Source organism: Zonotrichia albicollis, chromosome 2 (genome assembly GCF_047830755.1).
Source record: "Zonotrichia albicollis isolate bZonAlb1 chromosome 2, bZonAlb1.hap1, whole genome shotgun sequence".
NCBI lineage: Eukaryota > Metazoa > Chordata > Aves > Passeriformes > Passerellidae > Zonotrichia > Zonotrichia albicollis.
The window spans coordinates 73,334,049-73,356,907 of record NC_133820.1 but is presented as its reverse complement, the minus strand read 5'-3'; the positions used below and the strand labels follow the sequence as shown (position 1 = coordinate 73,356,907).

General features: G+C 35.7%; 1 protein-coding gene across 3 annotated transcripts in view; it reads left to right on the top strand.

The window, feature by feature from the left end:
- The window catches only part of DIAPH3 (diaphanous related formin 3), a 202,356-nt gene that overhangs the window by 133,462 nt on the left and 46,035 nt on the right, over nt 1–22,859 (top strand). For all 3 annotated transcript variants that reach the window (XM_074535503.1, XM_074535502.1, XM_074535501.1), the window contains 2 exons: nt 12,073–12,168; nt 12,596–12,655. In XM_074535503.1, the coding sequence (XP_074391604.1) occupies nt 12,073–12,168; nt 12,596–12,655 (156 nt within the window). The remainder of the gene's footprint in view (nt 1–12,072; nt 12,169–12,595; nt 12,656–22,859) is intronic.

Sequence of the window (22,859 nt, the reverse complement as noted above, 5' to 3'; positions counted from 1 at the left end):
ATTTGTGACAAATATGAGTTCCAAGGTAATCCTGTAATATATGGGCCTTCTCACAAACTATAATAATCTTTCTTAGCCTGTGTTGTGCCTTTGATACGCAGGTGACAACTGAGCCATCTAGATCCCAGGTATGCTCTGTCATCCATGCTTCTATATCAGGCTTCTTTTGCCATATTGTTGCATTGTATCAGTGTTGATATGGTAATTTTCTCAAATTAGATAAACATGTGCACTTTGTGATAAGTCTTTGTGAAGTTTAATTTTTTTTATATATCTCAGATATACATGTTAATATTTTATAGTCTGTGAAGTGTGTAGTGTTTTATGAATATGCAGTACAGCATGCTTTAGTGAAACGTGAAACATTTTAGGTAGTCTTTACAATATATATTTTAACTTCTGCTAATAAGACCACAGATTTCTGTTATTATATGGAATAGTTTCATTTGCCCTCTTGCAAATTGTTTTTGAGATTTGGACCTGCAGCAAGTGTCAGATTTACACACCTCCAAAGTGTAGTTTGCTAAAAGTCTCTATCTCTACTTTACATCTTAGCAACACCTTCATGTCCTAGTGGTCACAGCTCAAATAGTTCACTGATAAAGAGGGCTGTGAGTCCTCAGTTTACATAGTAAAAGTATCAGCCTCATATTTTCCTTTCAGCTCCATCCTAACTGTAAAAGTAAGTGGAATTCAGTAAACATTTTGACTAAGTAGTGAGTGATACTCAGCATTTTGAAATTTATGTTAGTAAAATCTGTCCACTAAATACTCTCTAGACTACAAAATTATACTCATCGTGAGATACTTTACTTGCTTTTGTGCAGCCAAATCAAACTATCACACACTACTCTTCCAAAGGTAAATATCCAGTGAAAGGGGATCTTTATGTAAATGCCACTTGTATGCATACTATTAACATTCAAATACATACTTTCTCATGCTGTTCAGATTCTTAGTAGAAGCACACCAATCAATTATTTTGATCTTATCAGAATGTAAAGAATTCTATAGCTGAGATAGTAGCAGCTAAATTTATTGCAATATAATTGAGAACTCCATCATTGTGGCATCTTCATTGTGTCTTACTTTGAATGCTATTTAAGTAACAAGCCACTTTTATCAGTGGTTATTTACAAAGATTGCCCTTTTCTTGCATAAAAGCAGTGAAGTAATGCCAAAATGGAATATCTGATTTCCAATATAGCATATTAGTTTGTTAGAGTTGTGTCATTCAGTTTCATTTTTATCATCATGATCTAGTTTTAAATAAGTTTTAGTTCATTTAAACAGTTATTACCTTATTTGCAGTCAATTTTGCAACATTTATTTTTGCAGAGGTTTTATATTGTTTATCTAGTTTTGGAAAAAAACAAAACAAAACACATTCCTGTCTCACAAACTTGCTAAGAGCATTTTAGGCTTTGGTACTTCATATATTTACTGCTTTATTATTGTCTGATAAGTTGAGCAATATGAATATTTTCATTAGTTCTGTAGTGTTCTGCAAAACAAAAGGACACCATGGATATCAGTACTGATAGTTTAAAAAATGAAAGTAGTAAATGTAATTAGGTAATTAAAGTTCAGGTTCCAACAGATAAAATGCTTGCCTTTAAAATAAATTGAAAATCCCCAAAGCTAGTTATATTAGTAGGTACCCTCAAAGACCCTACTTTACCTGCTTAGCTCAAGTTCGTAAGGCATCCATTTTATTAATTTGTTCTCACTAGAGTAAGAGTTTCAATACTCCTCAGGAGTACTCCTTTCCTCTGAGGGGAGTGAAGGACTGCAAAGTCATTGAAATGACATCATTAGTTTGTAGCATACGATGACAATTTGTTTTTTCAGAATTTCTACTGGGATAATATCCTGAAAAAATACAGATTTTTGGACAATAGTATGTGTAGTACTAGCTTTTGGGAATTTAGGAGTATGTTTCATTCAACTAAATTAGTAAATTTAGTTATAAAGGGGATATAAGATCTGACAATGATATATAAGAAGAAGTCCTAATATCCTACAAACATTTGGTGTAAGTTATTTTCTCCAGGTAGTTTCCCCTTTCAGAATTTCAAGTGCTCCACTCAAGTTGGTTCCTCCCTGGTGCTGGTAACTTTTTCCTCTTGTTCCCTGATTGCCTCCACTTATCCTCAAATTAGGCCCTCTTCACCAAGAGGATTCCTGAGGTCACTTTCTGTTATTTGAATTCATTCTTAAGAATCACTTTTATTAGGAAGCCAGTGGGAAATAACTCTTTTCCATAACTGTGAGGAGTGTAAGCTCTTCCTCTTATGTTAAGTTACAGTGGCAGAAGCAGAAAGAACTCTGAGACCTTTCAGAGTTGCTTACTCAGTATTTACTCATGTTAATATTTACTGGACAGTTGGTAGAGTAGATCTAATTTTTGCATAATGTCTGTTTACAAAAAGAAAAAAGAACAAAAAGAAGAACATACTTATGAGGAAGGAGATGTGACAGATAGATTGTGGTAGATTGGCCACAAATCTACCAGAAAGGAGTTATCGCTTGATACTTCCCTAAGTATGGAGGTTATTTTTCAGCTACAATTGCATTGTTTTGACAGTAAAGCATAAATCTGGGTAAATTAGCAAGGACATCCAGATGTTCCCTCAAGAATAATTGGCACATACATGCTTGAAAAAGGTTCAAGAGAACGATAAAATACAGGTATGTTTAATCAAAAAAAAATCTAAGAGACTCAATGTGATACATCTGATGTAAAACATCTGCAGAAGCCACAGCAAAAGATGAGATACAGCAAAACCTTATCTGTTCACAGAATTTGATGGTTTTAGTGCAAAAAAATTGAACTGATCTGAATGTATATTAATCTAATCAACAACTAATAGTCACAGCTTGTGCTCTAACAAGATGTCAAAGGTGTTAAGTCTTCTGGAATGTGGAGGTTCATGCACTTATTTGTGGCCCATGGGCTCAGAATGCAGCAACTGCTGTTAGTCTGTATTATGTAGAAGCTCCAAAAGAGCAAGTTGTTTAGAAGAAACAATTATTTTCCTTCTGAAAATTTTACTTAGAAGTGGAATCTTTGGAGATAGCAGCTGAAAAGCATTTGTGAAACTGAGGTTTACACAAAGCCCAAGGGAAAATAAATAACAGCTGTATTTGGAAGACAGAAAAATAATTAGAACAAACAGAACTGTTGAAAAAAATTAAGGGTCAATAAAGAAATGTCTGTAGATGAATATTCTCATAAGGCTTGCCATTTATGTTATAGCGGTAAAATTTCTCAACAAATGTGTAAACAATGCTGCAAACTTAAAATGGCATTACCATGAAAAACAATTACAATCTCTGGAGACATCTTTGGGATTAAGAGCTCTAACAGGTCTGATGTTTGTACAGATAGTAGGTTTTGATTTGAGTAGGCATTTCCTAATCCAAATACTTCCTCACATCTCCTCTGTAAGGAAGTAGACATCAGAGTCCTCTAGAGTCTCACTCCTGCTATATGATGCTTTTATTCTTTCAGGTTTTTTTCTGTATCATAAAAAGTTTCTTTTCTCAAGTTGCAGAGGAAGGGAGGAATAAATATCCTTACTAAAGCATTGGAGGATATGCTTTATTTTTACTTTCCTCAGTTCAAGGTTGTAAAAGAGCCAAGAACCTGCTCTGTAATTGCTGGAAAGCTAGCTGATGGAAGGTCATGTCTCTGACTCTTCCTTCAAACTGAGTCTGCTGCTGCTTCTATTACTATGCTGTTTGCTAGGACGCTTATCTTCACTCAGCAATACCTCAATGGTTGTACAGAAGTACAGCCTTGTTACTGCATACCAAAATATTCTTGCTCTGAAGCTTGCTGACAAAAGTGACTTGATTTCTCTGGCAGCTTCTCCCTATTGAAGACTACTAAAATCAAATACAAAGTCTTTGAATCATGAACAGCTGGAGACCAAGAGACCATTCTAGAAATGTAATTATATATTTATCCTGTCCTTTGTATCAATGTTTGCTACTGGCTACTAGTGCACAAAGGATGCAGGGGTAGGTGAGCAGTTGATCTGAATTTTCTGGGTATTCTTAGGCATTTACACCTACCCAGCCCAAGACCAAAGGGTCTTTCCCACCCAAAGCTGCTCAGAAATTTTCCTTAGAGTAAGCTCAGTCACTCAGTCCAGTCTGAACTTTATCACTCCACCCTTGAAAAAATATTTAACCTGAAAATTTTCTTGAACCCCTCATCTCTGTAGCACAACTTTCAGTATGAGCAATCAATGTGTATATTTGCTAATTTATTGCCTGTTTATAAATTTAAATGGAAACAGTACTGGTCTCAATAAGCTTATTCAGAGGCACACAGTAACCAAGAAAGAAGATGTTCACACATACCTACACAGGTGTATTATGTCCAGCTCCATATATTCTTTTAAGAAGCTATGTTCAATTAATAATGCTCCTATGTTCTTTCTGCTTTCTACATGAAATTGTAATAGATTCGTTTCAATAATAGATGTTTGTATTTTTTCCCCCCTGTGAAACAAAACTAGTGAAAATACCAGTTTTTGGCTAATCTGGAAAGCAGATTGGTTGTATTCTTGTCAGTGTCATTGGAGTTGTCATGTGTAAGGAAAATGGGAAACTCCTTAATAGTAAAACATGTTGACTGACTTCTTCATCTGTAATCAATAGAATCAACAGTTCTTGCTATTAGCTGTCCTTTCAAGTCATAGCTGTAGATAATATGAGTGCATAAGGCCGATCTGTTTTGGTTATAAGTGGTTAAATAAAACTAAAAGAAACTTAACATTGTTCTCAGTTTAGCAGGCTTTTTTCCCCATTGAAAGGTACAGCATTCGTAGCGAATGGAAAAGGGCTATAAAAAGATTGAGACTTTTAAATGGCTATTAAAAACATTATCAGGTAATGCAATATAGAATGCATTTCTAGACTATCCTGTATTGTTGAATTGGTGAGAGAGTAGGTGTGTACGCAAAATTCAGTGGACTTAGTGAAAAGGTAACCTCTTTGTAATCAGTTTGTGCTCATTGTCTTCTGTCCTCTCTGGGCATCTCTAAGATGAGTGGTGCAGTCCCCTTTACACCCCACACTGTTCCCCACAGGTGTTTATATATATTAAGATCCCTCTGAGCTTCCTCCTTTCAGGCTGAGCAGCCCTAGCTCTCTCAGTGTGTTCTCATGTGAGAGATGCTCTAATATCTTTAGCATCTTCGTGGCCCTTGACTTTGCTTGGATATGTTTGTGTCTCCATTGTACAGGGGTGCCAGAGCTGGGCTCTACACTGCAGATGTGTCTCACCAGTGCTGAGAAGAGGGGAGGATGCCCTCTTGTGACCTGCTGGCAATGCTTTTCTTTGCTCATCTTTGCCACAGAGCCACAATACCCATGATCAGTATGTTGTCCACCAGAGTCCCCAATTATTTTTTTTAAAGATGCTTTCCAGCTAGTTAGCCCCTGATCAGTGCTCCTGGATGAGGTTTCACCTCATCACATGCAGGTCTTTTGTTGGAGTTCATTAGGATGCTTATGTGTCAAGCTTTTCAAGGGTCTTCTGAATGGGTCAGCCATTATTTTGAATTTTGCACAATATGCAAACTTGATCAGACTGCACTCTATTCCATCATTCACGTCATGAACAAACATATAATAAATATTATCCCCAGTATCAAGTCCTGGAGTACACAATTTCAAAGGCTTAGCTTTCTGTTAATTCTTTTATAAGTCCAGTTTACCTAGATGTCTTTCAGAAACACTTGCTTTGAAAGTCATTCTACTGTATCTGGCACCAATATAAATAAAACTGGATAATCTCCATGGAAAACTCAGTGTGAGTTTACAGTGGTTTTTTTTCTGTTGTCATAGAAAGAAGGGACTTACAGACTCACAATGAACATCAGAAATGTTTTATTAACATTTTTATTAAAATGCTCAATATTAAGATGATTTCACTCTCAGTTCTATTATTTAAATGAGAAATTGTAATTCAGCTGAGATACAAGAATTGGTACCTTACACCGCTGAACTATTTTTGTATGTCGTAAAGAGCCACCTCTTACCACAGCTTACCTTTTGATTTGTCATATGAGCAATCTCAAATTAAATTTGTGTTAAGTATCAACCTTAATTACAACAGCTGATTTGAAAGGGACAGCTGTCTTTCAGACTTCATGAAGAGTGGAGTTTATTTGAATTTAACTTGTTTTAAGCTCTCTGGAGCTTGGAGCCCTCTTTGTTATTATGATTAGAGTCAAAATGTATCTATTTCTAAATCATAAAAGCACTCTAGGACAGCTCAACAATGGGCCAGTTTATCAGGAGCAAACAAGATGGCGTGAAACCCACTCTTCTCAGCTCAATTTATGGAATAGGTGCATCAGTCATTAGGAGAAATCATACTTTTTTAGATTACACTTGCCAAGGGCTCTGAAGCACTATCAAAGGCTTTCTACTTTGTGTTGGGCATAAGTAACAAATGTAACTCTTCTGATACTGTACTAAAGTGTTGATTTGAAATGTGAGGTATGTGTGTGCATGTGTTTTGCTTTTGGAGGGGCTGTTATGTGTCCTTCACCTGAAGTCACTGCAAATAATGATACTTTTCTTAAGTTTCATTTAATACTTCTAAATCTAAAAGGAGCTGTCCTTTCAGCCAGTCCATTCAAGGCACACTTGGCACCGGTTTCTGCTTTTAACTGTACACTGGAAATTTTCTTTTTCTTACTGTATTGTAACAAGGTTCTTCCAAAATTTTATCAGTGTCAAAGGAACCCCTGTGTTCTGTGTCATTGCTCTAGTTTGTGCACTGTTATTGAAAGTCAGACTGATAGTCATGTATTCCTTAACTCACCTGTCAATGAAGATTACCTGCTTGCTGCTACGGCTTTACCAGAAAAAATTTAAAGCCTTATAAAAAGTTCAAGTTGAAGTCTACATATCCCATGCATTTTCTTGACAAAGTTGCTCTTATCATCCACCCACAAATCCTTTATAAAATTGTATCTGAATTTCATTGGAATGAAGGCTCAGAGTTTAGGTAGTCATTTTTAAATGACAACCGAAATGTTTCAATGTTACATTGAAACATTAAGTTTGCTTTATATGTTTACGTTTACAATGTAAAAGCCTTCAAAAAGTCTTCTACCCTGATCATATATATGGCTGAAAAATCTAGAGATTGTTCACATCAGCACTATGAATACTGCACAAAATCTGGCTGCCTTACACTCTGAGACTGAAAAGATGGACCCCACATCCAAAACATTGGAGCCCACTGCTGCACTGATGGCTTCAATTATTTTTCTCCCTGGGATCTGCTGTTTGCTTCCTGGAGCCTAACTCATTCAAAAAATGCATGCCTAAAGCTTTCCTCTTGTGATTTTGTTCAGAGAATGTTACTTCAAATACAGATGGAGGCCTTTAGTCAGGTGAGCAATGCTTTGTAGCCTGCATTAATCAAAATCAGTTCTTAACTTGTAAAAGCAAATATAAAGGACTTCTCATGATGTCTTTAAAGTAAAGGTATAACAATAATAAAGTTAAGAGATATAACTTTCTTTTTTCCTTCCTTGTGCAAATAGTCTGTAAATATCTCAGCTGTCACTGTCCCAAGGCTGGCAATCATTTGCCTCTGAAATTTTTGTACATAAATGCATAAGACAGGAGGGAGCTAAACCTTGAAGTAGGCTGTGAAGGGCTTGCATTTTAGTCAGTCAAAAACTGGGTGAAGTATGTCTAACTTGAATTATGTCCTGAGCTGAAGAGAAAAGAAAAAAACAGTGTGTATTCTAGCAAACAAGAGTAAAAAATCATCAATTCTGGTATTTGCTGAATTGAGAGAATTTAATTCTTAAGATGAGGAAAACAAATCCGATACCCTCAGCACTCCAAGTTTGTTGTTAGTATATACGAAGGTTTGAGTGCTGCCAGGAAGTTATGTCAAAGATGAAACAAAGATAATTAAACTCAGCTATCCAGCTGACTTCAAGAGTAGCCCTTGAGGTTTTGCATCCTTTTCCTTCTGTAACAGGTATGGAATCTGTAAGGTCTCTTTTTAATGTAAGTGTTTGTCCAAGTTGTGTGGTTTTACTTTCACACAAAACTTAGTGTTTAGCTTTAGGAGCTGGTCCTTTTCATTACCTACAGTATAACAAAAAACTGCACATAGTTGCAATGCCATAAATAAAGACAGGTGGAAGATGATAGTCAAGATTCCTGTGGCTAAATCTCATAAGTGTACAGCTTGAGTAAGCAACATCAACAGTAACCATGCTAAAGAATCCATGGTTTGCTTTTCTGAAACTTCTTGGTATTTTCCTTTGTGAGACGAGCAGCTGAATAAAGCTTTTATTCTGTGAAAAAGGAAATAGGCATGTTATTATGTTTTCTCCTGGTAAAATGAACTTTTGGAGTCCTGGTGTTCTGTGGTTTATTTTCTATTGGACAGGTTCAGGGAACTGTAAAAATAAAGCATTTTTCATCTAAAAAAAGATTGTTACAACACTCTTTTTTTAAAACCGCATTGCTAATGGTATTTGTGATTCTATCATGTCAGTGGACTACTGCTTCTGGGATTATGGTATATATAATTTGTTCTTTATAAGTACATGAAATGCAGGTGTCACTACTAACTGCAGTATCTGTTGCTATCATTATAAGACATTATAGGTGCACATGTAAAGCTAATGATACTCACTGCACTAGAAGAGAAGGGTCTTTAATATTCTTAACATTTTTAAAGATGTAATTATGAAATTAGGTAGTTTATATCTGACTTGGCACTGAAATGTCAAGGGCAAGACTCACCGGCTACTTTGGGAAGTTTACTTCTCCTTTAGATGGTATTTAAAAGACAGTTGTATGAGTTTTAATTAGGTATGATATTAAAAAGTGTTTAAATCTTCTATTCTGCAATTGAGGGAAAAGAGATCATTTAAATCATAAAAGGGTATCTTTCTCAAAGGAATTACTGTGGACTGTGTAACTATCTGCAAGCCAACCAGAATTCCTAGTTCTGTGGTGTCAAAAGATTGATGCACTTGACTAATTAGGAAGCTGGTTGGGGCTGGTGCCAGTCATCTGCAGCAGCTTGTGAAAGCCGCATTAAAGGCCCCTTAGGAAGTGTTAATATCGAACAGTATTTGTGACTCCTGTACTGGCATGGTAGCAACATTGTATACGGCTCTCCCAAGGTAATTTAAAAGATTTCTCACATACTGCATGGTACTCTCATTTCCTAATCTTCCCATCATAGGCACTTGGACAACATTATTAATAGTGGGGGTACTGATAGTTACCTGCATAACTTAGCAGCAGTTGTCACAGTCAGCTGCTTATATAGGTATCAGAAACCAGAATTTGGAGCCTACTGAAGTTACACAAGTTTGAAAACCATGCTTTCTACATGTTTTGCATGCAGAGATTGTTAAGTATGTGCTTTTATTTACAGTGGTTAGCTTGTTTCAATACATCCATGTATACAGAACAGCTATTAGATGAGTTTTTTCATTCAAGTTTCAATCTTCTACAATTTATTCTTCTAATACTGTTTTGCATGTCAATGGAAGCACTAATCTATAATCCACTTTGTTACTACCAGAATATTTCAGATAAGTGTGAAAAACAGATAGTGCATGTAAATGTTACAGATTTACTCCAAGAAGTTGTGGGTTTGCAATATTTCTGTTGCATTATTTTAAATCTTCTTTTTAAAAAAATATTTGATTAGCCTTTTATAGTAATCAGGGTTTTTTATACTGAAAATTGTTAAGTTTTTGAAATTACTATGAAATCTGTAGTAGTCATGGACAGGCTTAAGAGGAAACAGATGACATGCTGAAATAGCATTGAAATTTTTCTTCTGTTATTCCTATTTCCTAAAATAAAACTTACTAACTCTTTTCCATAGACATGAATGGTATCATTTTGGTGACTGTGATACTATTCAGTATTGTTTGAATTGCCATTACCTAAAATGCTTATAAGCTTTCCTCCAGCATTTGTTTTTCATGTTTGTTAATGTAACTAATGTCTTGGCTCAAAATTTCTTCAGGCATGTTGATTTGAAAATATTCACTGACTATATTCACTCTAGACATTAATTTTTATAGACTTGCCTGACATCAGATGGAGAAAGTTAAAAGGAGTAACAAAAAACGCCCTACCAAACCAACAAGAAAAAAAGACACCACAAAAAACCAACCCCAAACCAAAACCAAAACAAACAAAACCAAAACAAAACAAAATCCAAACTTGAACAAAAAAAATAGGAAGCCAAAGACATAGTCTGAGTGATTTTTTATAAGGTGTATTCCAAGCCCTACTAATAGGTGTGATAGTCCATTAGTCATAAGAGACCAAACTCCAGTGTAGTAAATAAAGCATGTTATAGCAAACACAAAGAAAGATAGAAAACATTCTATATTTCAGTCTTCATGTTTATTCTATACCTGCCATAAATATAAATGTTAGGCAAAATTATTATTTATTTGCTAATTTTCACTTATTTGGTTTTGTATGTAGCACTTCTGTCTAAGGTTGAAAACTAGTCTGGTAGTGCAGAGTATAGAGAAAGGAGAAGAACTAAGGGTTACTGTTTCCTGGATAAAAAGCTGGCTGGATGGCTGAGCCCAGAAAGTGGTGGTGAGTAGAGTTACATGCAGCTGATGGCTGGCCATGAGTAGCCCTCCACAGGGCTCAGTGTTAGGCCCTGTCCTGTTTAGTATTTTTCAGCAATCTGGATGAGGGAATTGAGTGCCCCCTCAGTCAGTTTGCAGATGACACCAAGCTGGGTGACAACTGTTGAATTGCTGGAGGACAGAAAGGCTCTGCAGGAGGATCTGAACAAACTGGATCAGTGGACTGAGGCCAGCTGTATGAGGTTCAACAAAGCCAACTGGTGGGTCCTGAATGTGGGTCACAGCAATCCCCTGCAGGCTGGTGGCAGAGTGGCTGGAAAGCTGCCCCGTGGAAAAGGCCCTGGGGGTGTTGATTGACAGCAGCTGAAAGTGAGCCAGTATGTGCTCAGGTGGCCAATAAGGCCACTGGCACCCTGGTTTGTGTCAGCAATAGTGTGGCCAGCAGGACCAGGGCAGTGATTGTCCCCCTGTACTCAGCATCTTGTTATATGCAGCACGTGGTTTAGATCCTGATTTGCATATTCACTGTTAGCGAAAACTGCTGACTCTATCCACGAGGTGTGTTGACCTAGGGAGTTTTGCCCAGAGGGGTATAATGAGATTTCTATCATGGAAATCTTTATTCCTCCATGGAGGTTTTTTTGTTGTATAGTTAATCCCTGGGCTCTGTTCTTTGTCCTCCCATGCATACACACAATGGGTAACAAGGTTAAAAAATAGAACACTTTCTGATGTGTTTATTAACGGAAGTAAAAGGAGAGTGTTTAATACTTGCATTTGGTTACCATCTCAGAGTAACATTCATAATTCTTTTGGGGGTAATTCTGCACCTGAGTGTATTATTAGGGATTATAAGCATATAATTTGATGAGTAGAATTTTCCTGAACTACATCAATTATTTATTATTGGCCAGAGGTTTTAAATGTGAACTGAAAACGGCTTTTGATTAAAGCTACCTATGGATATCACTATATCCTATCCAGTCCAATACTGTTCATTCTGCTCCCTGCTGAGAAACAATTTTAACTTTTTATCACAATAACTGAATGGTCTTTTGTCAAATGTAACAAATCATATAAAGGACAGCTCTCGAAAGCTGACATGAGACTGATTATTTGCAGTTGTAGAAGGGTACTAAAATGAAAATATGAGTTAAATGACATTTTGCTTAAAACTATGCTTGACTCTCCATATAGAGGAAGAGGAATGTGAGATGAGTGGAATAGAATTTGGTCTAGTTCGGTCTCTAGAAAACCAAATCTGTTGTAGTTAATTGCAAGAGAGCAATTTGTAAATATTAAAGTACTGGTCGAAGTTTGAAATGATTTATTTTAATAATAATACTGGTATGCATTATTATTGGTTTTTGTTGATGTTATTCTTTATGCTTTGATATTGCTATGGTAACCAAGAGGGTTCTTTCTTTTTCCTTTGCAGAAGGTGAGGAGACTGGAGTGATGGATAGCCTGTTGGAGGCCTTGCAGTCAGGTGCAGCTTTTCGAGACCGAAGGAAAAGGACACCAAGGTCCAGAGGTGAATATTCTATTTTAGATTTTATTTTCCAGAGAAAGTTAAAAGCATTGTGGCTTCAGTGCTCTAGAATTTAGATACTGTCAGATTTCATTCGTTAGTACAATGAATTTTCAGTGATGTTCAGACTATTGCTTATGTCAATAAGACTGGGAATTAATATAGTGAACTTATTATAGCCAGATCATTATGACAAGACTTTTCAATACAGCCAAATGTACTTTAACTTTTTAGGTTTAATAGTTGTATGGAGGAAATCACAGTTATCTTGCTCCATGAGTGAGTCTGAGTCTGGTATATAACTGTCATTTATTCCAAGAAATACCTAACTCGTCATTGTTAAATTCCTAAACTTCTGCTTTGTCATGTTGAAATACTCTGGTAGCTTTCAAACAGGTGTTTCATTTCCATTGTTTCTTTGCTTTTGCAGACACACCACAAAATCTCAGTCCAACCACACAGCGGCCTGTGCTGAAAGCTTGTAACCATGGTAATGAACCATATTCATGAATTGCATGCACTTCTTAGCTTAGCTTATGTAGTTGATCTGTGCTTTCAAGACTGCTGTGATTATTTTTTTCAGTTTTGTGCATTAGTGGAGTACTAAACCATATTGGAACTTGCTTTTTAAGAATCATCTGAATATTACAACCTGAAACTATACTTACTGATTCCTCTGCCAAGCTCTTCTATCTTTTGTGGGATTTTTATTTATTTAAATTTTGATTATGTTTTTAAATTGTAGTACTTTTAAAATCCTTAAGAATCATTATGCAAGTTTTTTAGGGTTTGTGGAATTGTAATAGAAAACAGAGATTGTGTAGTGTTTCAAGTGTTAGTTACTAAGTGCCTATTATACTGAATCTGAGAACTTTTGGCATTCTGTGTTTCTTTGTCTTGGTTTTCTTGGTGCTATAGGTGGAATGGTTTAAGCTATTGTTTATCAGTATTAATTCAAAAGGAGTGTTGACTCAACGAGGATATAGTAAATGTTTATTTGTAAACTGCTAAACTATCTCACTGTAATCAGCAGGACTTGTTCTTGCAAGTTTTCAGTGCAGGTGTGAGTGCCTGTTAGCTTTGTTAGATAGTCAGTCTACAGAACATTGCTATACTGGCTGTGTTTTAATTAAGCTTGAGGAGTCCAGAGTGACTCAGTTGCTCATGACTAGTGCTCTCAGGAAAAAGTTTATATCTGTAGTCCTTCTGTTGAAGAGAAAGTTGAATAATGGGAGGAAAAAGATCTTCTTTGTTATTTTTTAAAGCAGATTGTACTATTCTTCTAATATTTATATGCACTGCGGGTTTTATGAAGCAGATGTCATAAAATTGATTATATTAATTTTACCTCATATGTAAGTGTTTATTTCTCTAAGTAAGTGCAGCAAAAAAAAAATCCCAAACTTGTTCAATTTGGCAAATAAAAACAAAATTGAAGAAAATAGAGCTGAAAGGACAGTTTGTCGATAATTACAGAAATTGGATCAAAGAGAAATCAAGTATATTTGACAGGTACTTGTCTAGCACATAACATATTGATATTTAAGTAATGACTATAGAGCACATCTGAATTTATCCTGTAAGTGGTTCTGCTTGTAAGAGCAGTCATATTGGGTACTGCTCGTATTGGATATTGCTCTTACTGTTCTTATCAGCACATTCCATCTAGGTAGCTGTCTGTAGGCAGACTTGTAGCTTCCAGTTTTCAAACTTAACTGCCTTTGGTCCAACATTATGGCCATGTTACAGATTAAAAAACAAAACAACAAAAAAAACCACTCACACTCACCAAAATTTTAATGCTGAAAAATCTTAGTCTAAACCATGGATGGATTTGTACATCAGATGGATATAATTTGGTGCTAAAGTCTGAAGTTCAGATATCTAATTTGGAGAGAAGAGTAAAAGTAAACTCTTGGATCTTTTGTTGTTTTTACCAAAGTCAGTTTTTCCATAGAGCATTTTGAGAAAGTCTCATTCTAAGACATTTTAAAATGAATTCAATGTTTCTTTTACTTGTCTTTTTGGTTGAGAAACAGGCTAGTACAGATCCGAGCTTGATTTTAAGGAATGAGCATGTTTTTGATTTGTTGACACTTGTCACAATGTCTATGTGTTACATCTTACTATCTTGAGCCAAATAGAGTACCAAACCTGGTGTAGATTAGGATGAGTTCAGAGCCTTTTTTTTCCTTTTTAGTAAAAGTATATGGTCATTTAAGTTACTTACTGTCTAGAATGAATGCTAGACTCTGAATGTCAAAGTCAGTTTTGCATAATAATAATATTAATAACCTTAAAAAAGTTAATGTGGCCAGTCAAGATAGGAATTAAATGATAAAGTTTCTTTAATTTTCTGAGTTCAACAATGTATGTCAGTATTGTTCTCTGTATAATTTTTTTCTTGCACTTTATATCTGATGCTCAACAGCTTGTTCTTTCTATCTATATGTGTATAGTAAGTGATAAATGCTCTATACAATGGTCTATTATGTATATACCATACAAGCAAAAAGTCCATGACTTCAGAAAAACTGGGATATGTTATTGGACAGAAGTATTGGCTTGGTTGTTCCTAATTTGCTATTTTTTTTTCCAGCCCAAAACTTCAAATGGATGCCAAATTTTATATCATAGGAAAAAAAAACCCTGTCTTGCTGTAAAGCTAAAATGTGGGGAGATTGCTGAAATTCCTTAAGTAGCAATTGAAGCACTTTCCATGTTTGCTTCTGTACTGGTTTTAGCTGTTTGGGTTGGCTGGTTACTGATTTGTCTACTGTTTATTCTGCTGAGACTGACAGATTCATTTATATTAGATATATTCTATTAATGCACACTTCAGATTCATACCTAGGATTCATCATACAGTCAAAAAGAATTACAAGCCATGACTTGAAGTGGCTGTCCTGAATCCTTTAGAGTGGAGTAATCTCTGTTGAGCAGGTGCCATCAAGTTCTAACTAATCTTGTCTGTTTCAAAACACAACCAACCAAATTTAAAAAAGTCTAGTTTCATCCTTCTGATTAAAGATATTTCTCTTAAAAAAATGGTAACCAAATCAAATCCAAGCATAACTAGTGTTATAACCCCAAGCTGGCAATTAAGTGCCTCACAGCCACACATTCTATTTTCTCTGGTGGGATGGAAATAGGTAAAGCTCATGGGTTGAGGAAAGAACAGTGTAATAATTGAAATAGGGTAATGATAAGAATACTACTACTACTACTAATAATAATAAGGAGGAAGAGTAAAAAGTAGAGGGAGGGAGAGGAATGAAACACAAGAGAAACAAATGATACACAGTGCAATTGCTCACCACTGTGGACTAATGCTGAACCAGTCTCTTCCTAGCAATCAACATCTCCTGACCAACCTCCTCAGTTTGCATGCTGAGCCTGATGCCACGTGGAATGGAGAATCCCTTTGGCCAGTTCAGGCCAGCTGACCCAGCTGTGCTCTCCCCCAGTTTATTGTGCCTCTGCCCACTGAGCAGGGCACGTGCAGAGCATGTGAACATCCCAGGGCATAGGATCCTGAAAATTCTTGACTTAGAGTAGGCACTGCTGAGCAACAGCTAAAACATTGGTGTGTTATCAACATTCTTCATAGACTCAGTTCAAAACAGAGCACTGTACCAGCTACTAGGAAGGGAATTAACTCTATCCCACAAAAACACAAGACAGGAAACTGGCTCCATGTTTCATGAGGCATGACAAGGGGGAATAATATAGCCTGAATGCACACTTTCTCCATAGCTGCCATATAAATGGAAGCAGGAAGGAAATTTTTCTAACCATTCCAGTGTCACCCTCAGTACAATGCTACACAAGGTATCAAACTAGCATTTGCTTTTCAGTCTTAGCCAAACCCTGTGAAACAAAATAATACAGAGGAGCCAGCCAACACTGCTCAGGTCTAGAACTGGGAACTGGAATTGTTTCCTTTAACTAAATAGACTACTTAAGGAAAAAAAAAAAGAGCAATAATAAATTTAGTGAAATGCTGGCTAATGTGTGGACTGTTTTTCTCTTTGTGATATGTTGAGCTCCCCTGAATTCTCTGGTGGTGTTCAGCTTGTACTTCTAGTTAAAAAAGACTGCTTGTTCTCATGCTACATTCCATGGTAGCGAAATGTGTGTTATTTTATTTTCAATCCTACTACTTTCTTCTGTTTTTGAACAGATTGCCTCTTTCTAACCTGACATATGTTTAAAAAAACATGTGTTTAAAAAAAGATTGGATGTGGCACTTGGTGCTATGGTTTAGTTGAGATGTTAGGGCATGGGTTGGACTCAATGATCTTGAAAGGCTCTTCCAACTTTGTGCTTCTGTGATATGTAGATTTTGTCAAGTTTAAATCTGCTCTAATTTTGTGACCAGAATTACCAGTTGTATTTTTAATGCTTGTGACAAGGCCCATCAAGTCACAATATTTCTTGTGGAGAAAAATTCCTGCTGCATAACTAACAGAAGCAATATACATTAAGAATTGCCAAGTCTTGGAAGTGTTTTTAATGCCTTAAGAATGCAAGTATGATACATTAGATTTTAGTGGATATAGATACGACTGGTATATTTCATTCCCATTCTTAGTGGGTTTTATTTTTAAATTACCTACTGAATTACATCTATGTGCAAAACTATGTGTTAATGTTACAGTTTGCTTTAACTGCAAAGGACCACGGACTGCAATAAGTATTGTGGTACATGCTTTTGTGGTAATTCCAATTCAGAGCACTGTTTGACACAAGCAAAGTACTGGTATAGTTTTAGTGGTGTGCTTAGGATTCAATAGCATCTAACAGAGGAGCTCTTTTATTTTATTTAGGAAGCAGAAGAAAGCACGTAATTTTCAGCAATCAGGATGTTGAACATTAGAAGATCATTTCAAGTAGCTAATAGCTGTGGCTGATCTGAGTTTTTCAGTTGTTTACAACAAGAGTCAAGGCATATTTGCAGCTTGTATGTTTGCTTCAAGCTACTGAAGTCCAGATACATGGAGCAGCATATCCAAGGCAGGGCAGAGCCCACTGCAGCACAGAAAGCTGCATTATTCACTAAGTTTTTGGTCAGGTTTTGCAGCCTGCGTCAAGTTCTCTGCTGCTATGACTACGCATTTATTTGCTGTAGCATTAGCCAAGCTAATGCTACCTGAGTTGCATGAATACAAATTTGAGATGCAGCTTTGATTGCATATAAACACATACCTCAAATGCAGCGGAAAGAATTTATCTTTACAAGTTGATCATATTAAAAATGTTGTGAGTAAAGAAAAGCTATAATAAAATGCAAGCAAAAAATACAGATTGCTTTTTGAGACTGCAGAGCTTGAAAGAAATCTTTCTGTCACAATCAGTAATTGCATTGTGGACAATATTTCTAAAGGTGACAAAAAGGTCTTGTTTCTATATTGAGATCAAACTTCCATTGTAAGAGATTGTAATTATTACAGCTTTTTGTTCAGTAAATCTATACACAATAGAATAATTTTCATGTCACATCTAGTCTGAAGCATTTTAAAGACATCTGTTAAATAAAACCCTTATATAGTAAAGTCATTCTCTCCCAATTAAGCATAGGGAAACCCTTTTTTCATGTGTGTTCGGTTCTTTTCATCTCATATTTATAATAGAACTGTCATCTGATAGTCATATTAATGTCTCTGCTACCTTATTTTTGACAAGCAAAGCTGACAGTGAGCTCAAGCTCATCTTAGTTCTTGAAACTGTGTGACCACATAGAGGTCATTTTTATTTCATCTTTGTATGTGACAGCAAGCTATGATTGGCATTTCAACCTAATTTTTCCTTAAGTCTGTGTATGTGGTTGTCTTTTCCTCACCTGTATGTAGTGAACATTAGGAAGTACCTAACAGTGAAGAAGCTACCCATGAAGATGACTTTTTCCCCAGAACATGTTAGCAGTAAAGGCACCCTCTTGAGCATTAGCAGTCCTTCACAGTAGATACTGCTTTCAAGGCATTGTGCATGTTTAGCCATGTGATCACAAAACATCAGTACCTCTGGTGGAGAAAATTTTTGTTAAGCTTTGTGAAGTTTTACTCAATAGACAAGTTTTCTCAGTAGAAGACATGGAATAACTGTAGGCACTGTTATGAAAGGAAAACATTTAATAGGATTTCTATTAAAAAATGGTTCTCAGATGTTGCCATTTGAAGACCAAACCTTCACTTCAATATTGACTTCATAGGTCAAGTAAAATTGCTGCTTATTCTAACAGAAATAATTCCCCTGGAACCATCTACACTGTTTATAATAGTTTTTTTCCTAGAGCATACTGCAGAGTTCAAAGGAACTGACCATAAAAGTCAATTTTGCATGTGTGGAAAGAAAAAATAATATCCAGACAAGGAAAGTGAATTTACACATTTTTATTTCCATCATTAGAAGTATTTCTGCATTGCTGCAATTGAAAACACATATCATCACAAAAATATCCCTGAAGAATTTAATTCCAAAATATATAGGAAAAAGCTTAATTTTTGATGCAGAGTTTTTAGCAGTCTCTCACACTCATAATTTAATGTTAGAATGAAGAAAATTTCCTACTCAAAAAGAATGGCAGCCAGCAAGAAGAGTTTAGAATGGAAAATGAGAATTTTTTGGCGGGGGCCTTTTCTAACAAAAGGTTCTTTGAAATAAAGACTGACATGGAGAGGTATAAACCACTCATTTATTTAAACATGTATTTATTTTAAAGTGCCAAATGCTGAGAAATGGTTGGAGACTGCCAAGAGTGGGAAAGGGTACTTCCAATTAGTAGTAATTGCATATTATTACTGTGAAGATACTCATCTAGAGAGAAAAAATGCTATCTTGCCCTTAGTATAAGCTAAACACACACTGGCAACCTGTATTTAGAAAGATGAGAAGGAATTGTAATCCTATAAAAAATGTCTGTATTTTATTAAAGTCTTGTGAGATTTCCCTTATCAACTCTTATGAGTGAGGTTGCATGCATATCATTCACCCTGTGTCTTATCATATGGCATTATATCTGAACATAATGTAGACAAAAAGGAGAGCCCAAGCTTTTTTCAGAGTAAAAATTTTAAGTACTACCCTGAGACAAGGTGGAACTTATCATGTGACCCTTTGAAGATGTCAAATTAGACCCTCAGAAGAGCTAATTGCTTCTGTAAATATTTTCCCAGTGTTCATTGCTATTAGTTGAATAAGATCACAGCTCTCAAGGGAGGCGAGGACACGTTCTGCAAGATAAGAACAGTAGCAAAGAGGTGACATTTGAAAGCAGTGACACTGTATATTCCATAATTGCACATACCATAAATGTCAGCTTCATAATTGCCTAGGTAGGTAACCGGATTTCCAAAAGCTACAGCAGGCAAGTTATATATTCAAATCAGTCAGCTGAACATTTATCAGTAGAAAATCTTAAATCTGCAAAGGGAGCTGTAAATTGCCAGCAATTTACCCATATTTGTCTTTTCATATTTTAGTCACACAGAACTTCCATTCAAAAACAATTACCAAGTTGATAGGTATAGCAAAGAGATTCTGTCACTTCTCAGAGCACTTTTCAAGTCTCTTCCATATTTGTTAAACAAGATTTTAGGTATAAATTTACCAGTCTGTTTCACTTCTGTTTTCTGAATGTTAAGAACAAATAGTATCTAAACTTCTGCCTCATTCTTCAGAGGCTTTTAGAAATTTCATCTGAGTAGCAGATTTGCTGAACAACAGCCATAAAGCTCTTTATATTTTGGGTTTTTAAAAATAGCTAGATAGATATACACACATATATATTTTCTTAAGGGAGTTATCTTTCATAAAGAAACCACAAATAAACCACAAGTGAAATATTGGGTAGGAAATTTTCATCAGCTAGACATTAAAAATGAGCTTTCTCTGGTTAAAGACTTCACTGGAGACAAAATCTGAGATCCTAACAGAGTATGATTCCTGACCTGAGTCTGTTCTGTGACTCCAGTGATGTCTGATTAATGCAATATTGTTTAGTCAGTCAGGATTCAAAAGATTTAGAGAAAGCACAAAATATTTTTCATTAAATTCTTCAAGCACTTTTCTTAAGTCATCTATTTTTGCCATGTAAGTGAATGTGTTCTATTAATGTTCTGGGATTTTTTCCTCCTTTGGGAGAATTTTGTTCATTTTTTTTCCTAAGTGGTTTCTGTAACAGAACAAAAATGTTGTGTAGAACTACTGGAGTTACTCTGCAAAGGTGCAAACATACAGAGAAAACAAGGGTATCTTTAACTTCTCCCTTTTGTTGGGGTGGAAACACTTGGAAAATTTACTTTCAAGTTTTTGAATATTCTAAAGGGAAATTGGCAGTTCAGTTGTATCAGAATTAGTGCTTGTGCCTGTAAGTTGCTTGATAAATCCAGTATCTTCTTTCAAACAAAAAATAGATTAATCTTGTGTATTTCTACTACACATACCTAAGGCAATGTCTGCATCAATCATCCAGCAAAATTATCCTCAGAAGGGCTTTTGGTGGCTCAAACCTGGAGATCATGAGTGATAAAGGAAGGAAATACACGTGTCAAATGCGGCTCTTGCTTGAATAGCTGGAGGAAAGATGGTAGCCAGGCTTCCACTGAATGATCTGGAATAGTGTGAGCAAGTTACAAATCCAAGATAGGAAGCTGCAGTTCAAGTAATTTAGGGAAAGATCATTTGGATTTTGGAAGATACTGGGCAAATCAATCTACTCCCTTTCAGCATGCACTGTGAAGTAGTTTGGCTCTTATCCTTGGCATGGTAATCTTTTGATTTACAAAAAAAGCCAACAACTTTTTAAAGCAAAATTGTTTTCACCAAACAGAAAAACTATGTGAAGTCTATGCAATTTCCTAGATGATTTTACTTCTTGGAGGATAACTAATATGTAGCTTCTTTCTGTGAGAGACTGTAACTGTCTAGTTAGTAGCATAGTCTTTCTGTTACAATAGTTTGTCATCATGTCTTCAAAAGAAGACTTTGTTGTAATGGTGATGGTCTTTATTTCCATGAGAGAAAGAGTTTTCATCATGCTTTTTCTGTCTCCTGATATTATCTGTCTCCATATACTAGAGGAATAAAAGAAAAGCTGTTTCCTGACCCTATAAGCTTGACCATATTTGCCATAGGTGTTAAAAAATCTAAAGACTGGGATTTGGAAAACTAAGAGTGAATTTATTCTACACTATTCAAGCTTGCAGTTCTTGATTTTTTTCCTTCCTTGTAACATAGCAAAATGATAAAATAAGAAATTGAAAAGATAACATCGGGACTACTTAGTGTCATAAACAGGGAAATGGAATGAAATCTCAGCAGATTTTCAGCCCAGACAAATAATTATTCCAGATGTATTTCTTTTTATCTGTTTTCTTAGGCTTTAAGCCTGTTTCCTTGTATTTGAAAAGAGATGAGTGTACATGGTGCATTATAATACAGTGCACATAAAAATACTTGAATTGGCTCTAGACAGTCTACTTTGTGTACTTGAGGCAGGATAGCTTTTAGGTCAGCAACAAATTTGGATATCACAGCCCAGTTTGGGGGGTTTAGAAGATATTTGGATATGTGTGTACTGCACCTAATTGAGCTATGCAGTTTCAGAAGCATGTCCAAGAATGTGGCAGGAATCATTACCATCCATCCCCATCCATTATGATTATTTGAATTAGTAGACTCACTAACATTTGTTATTTATAGTGGCACTCTGTGAGCAGAGGGGCTAATGAACAGAAGGGAATTTCCAGGGATCAAGAAAACTTGGTTTAAGTCCTCTCCTTGTGGGAACAATATATCTTAAAGAACCAGGGTTAAACACAGCTGAGTGAGAGCTTTCATTACTCAGTTTAACTTTGGCATCTAAGTTTTACTGGTCTTTTAGCTTGGTAACTAAATTGATTTACAATAGAAGAAATTAATATCAGGCTTGTGTACCTTAGCTGAAAGGCAGCTGTTTAAGTTACTACAGTTACATATTAGCCAGAAAAATAAGTTTTAAGGTGGTGATCTTCCCATTGTTTTCTCTAGGCTCTAGAGAAGGGATCAGAATATAAAACCTATTAATACATAACGGCTTCTGCTGCTTTTATAGCTTTGTATAAGGTTGGTATTTTCTGATTTTGTTTTTTTTTTTACTGTAGTCATAATTACATTTGATTATTTTTTTTAATGTTGCCTTATTTTCAAAAGCAGAGACTAATCCCCAAATACTCTCAATTCCTTGCCAAAATTGCTTTCTTTTTGGTGCATAAGCACAAAAACATTTGTCTGGGGACATATTCTTATTTCAGTGGGTGCATTTTATTGCTGTCATTACCAGACAAGGGAGACTGAATATATATTTTTTCTTCCTATGCTTTAAAATATAAATATCTCCTTTGATCCATCTTTTCCACGATAAAGTGAACTTTATGGTATCTAATCTTTCACTCTGCCATCAGTAGCTCAAGAGTTGTCTGAGTCAATCTAATGCTTCCAAACCTGCTGATTAACTCATATGAACACAATGCCAAATTAGGGAATTAGGCTGAGGGAGGAGGTCGTGGAGGACATTGTTTTGGTCAGTATTTATAAAGTGAGATAACATTAAATGACAGCTATGTCAAAATAAATGCTAGAAGCTAATAGAGTGTCCCATCCTTTCCTCTGATCCTAAACTTTGTGGAGGTGAGTGGGAAGTGGCTTTCGTTTTG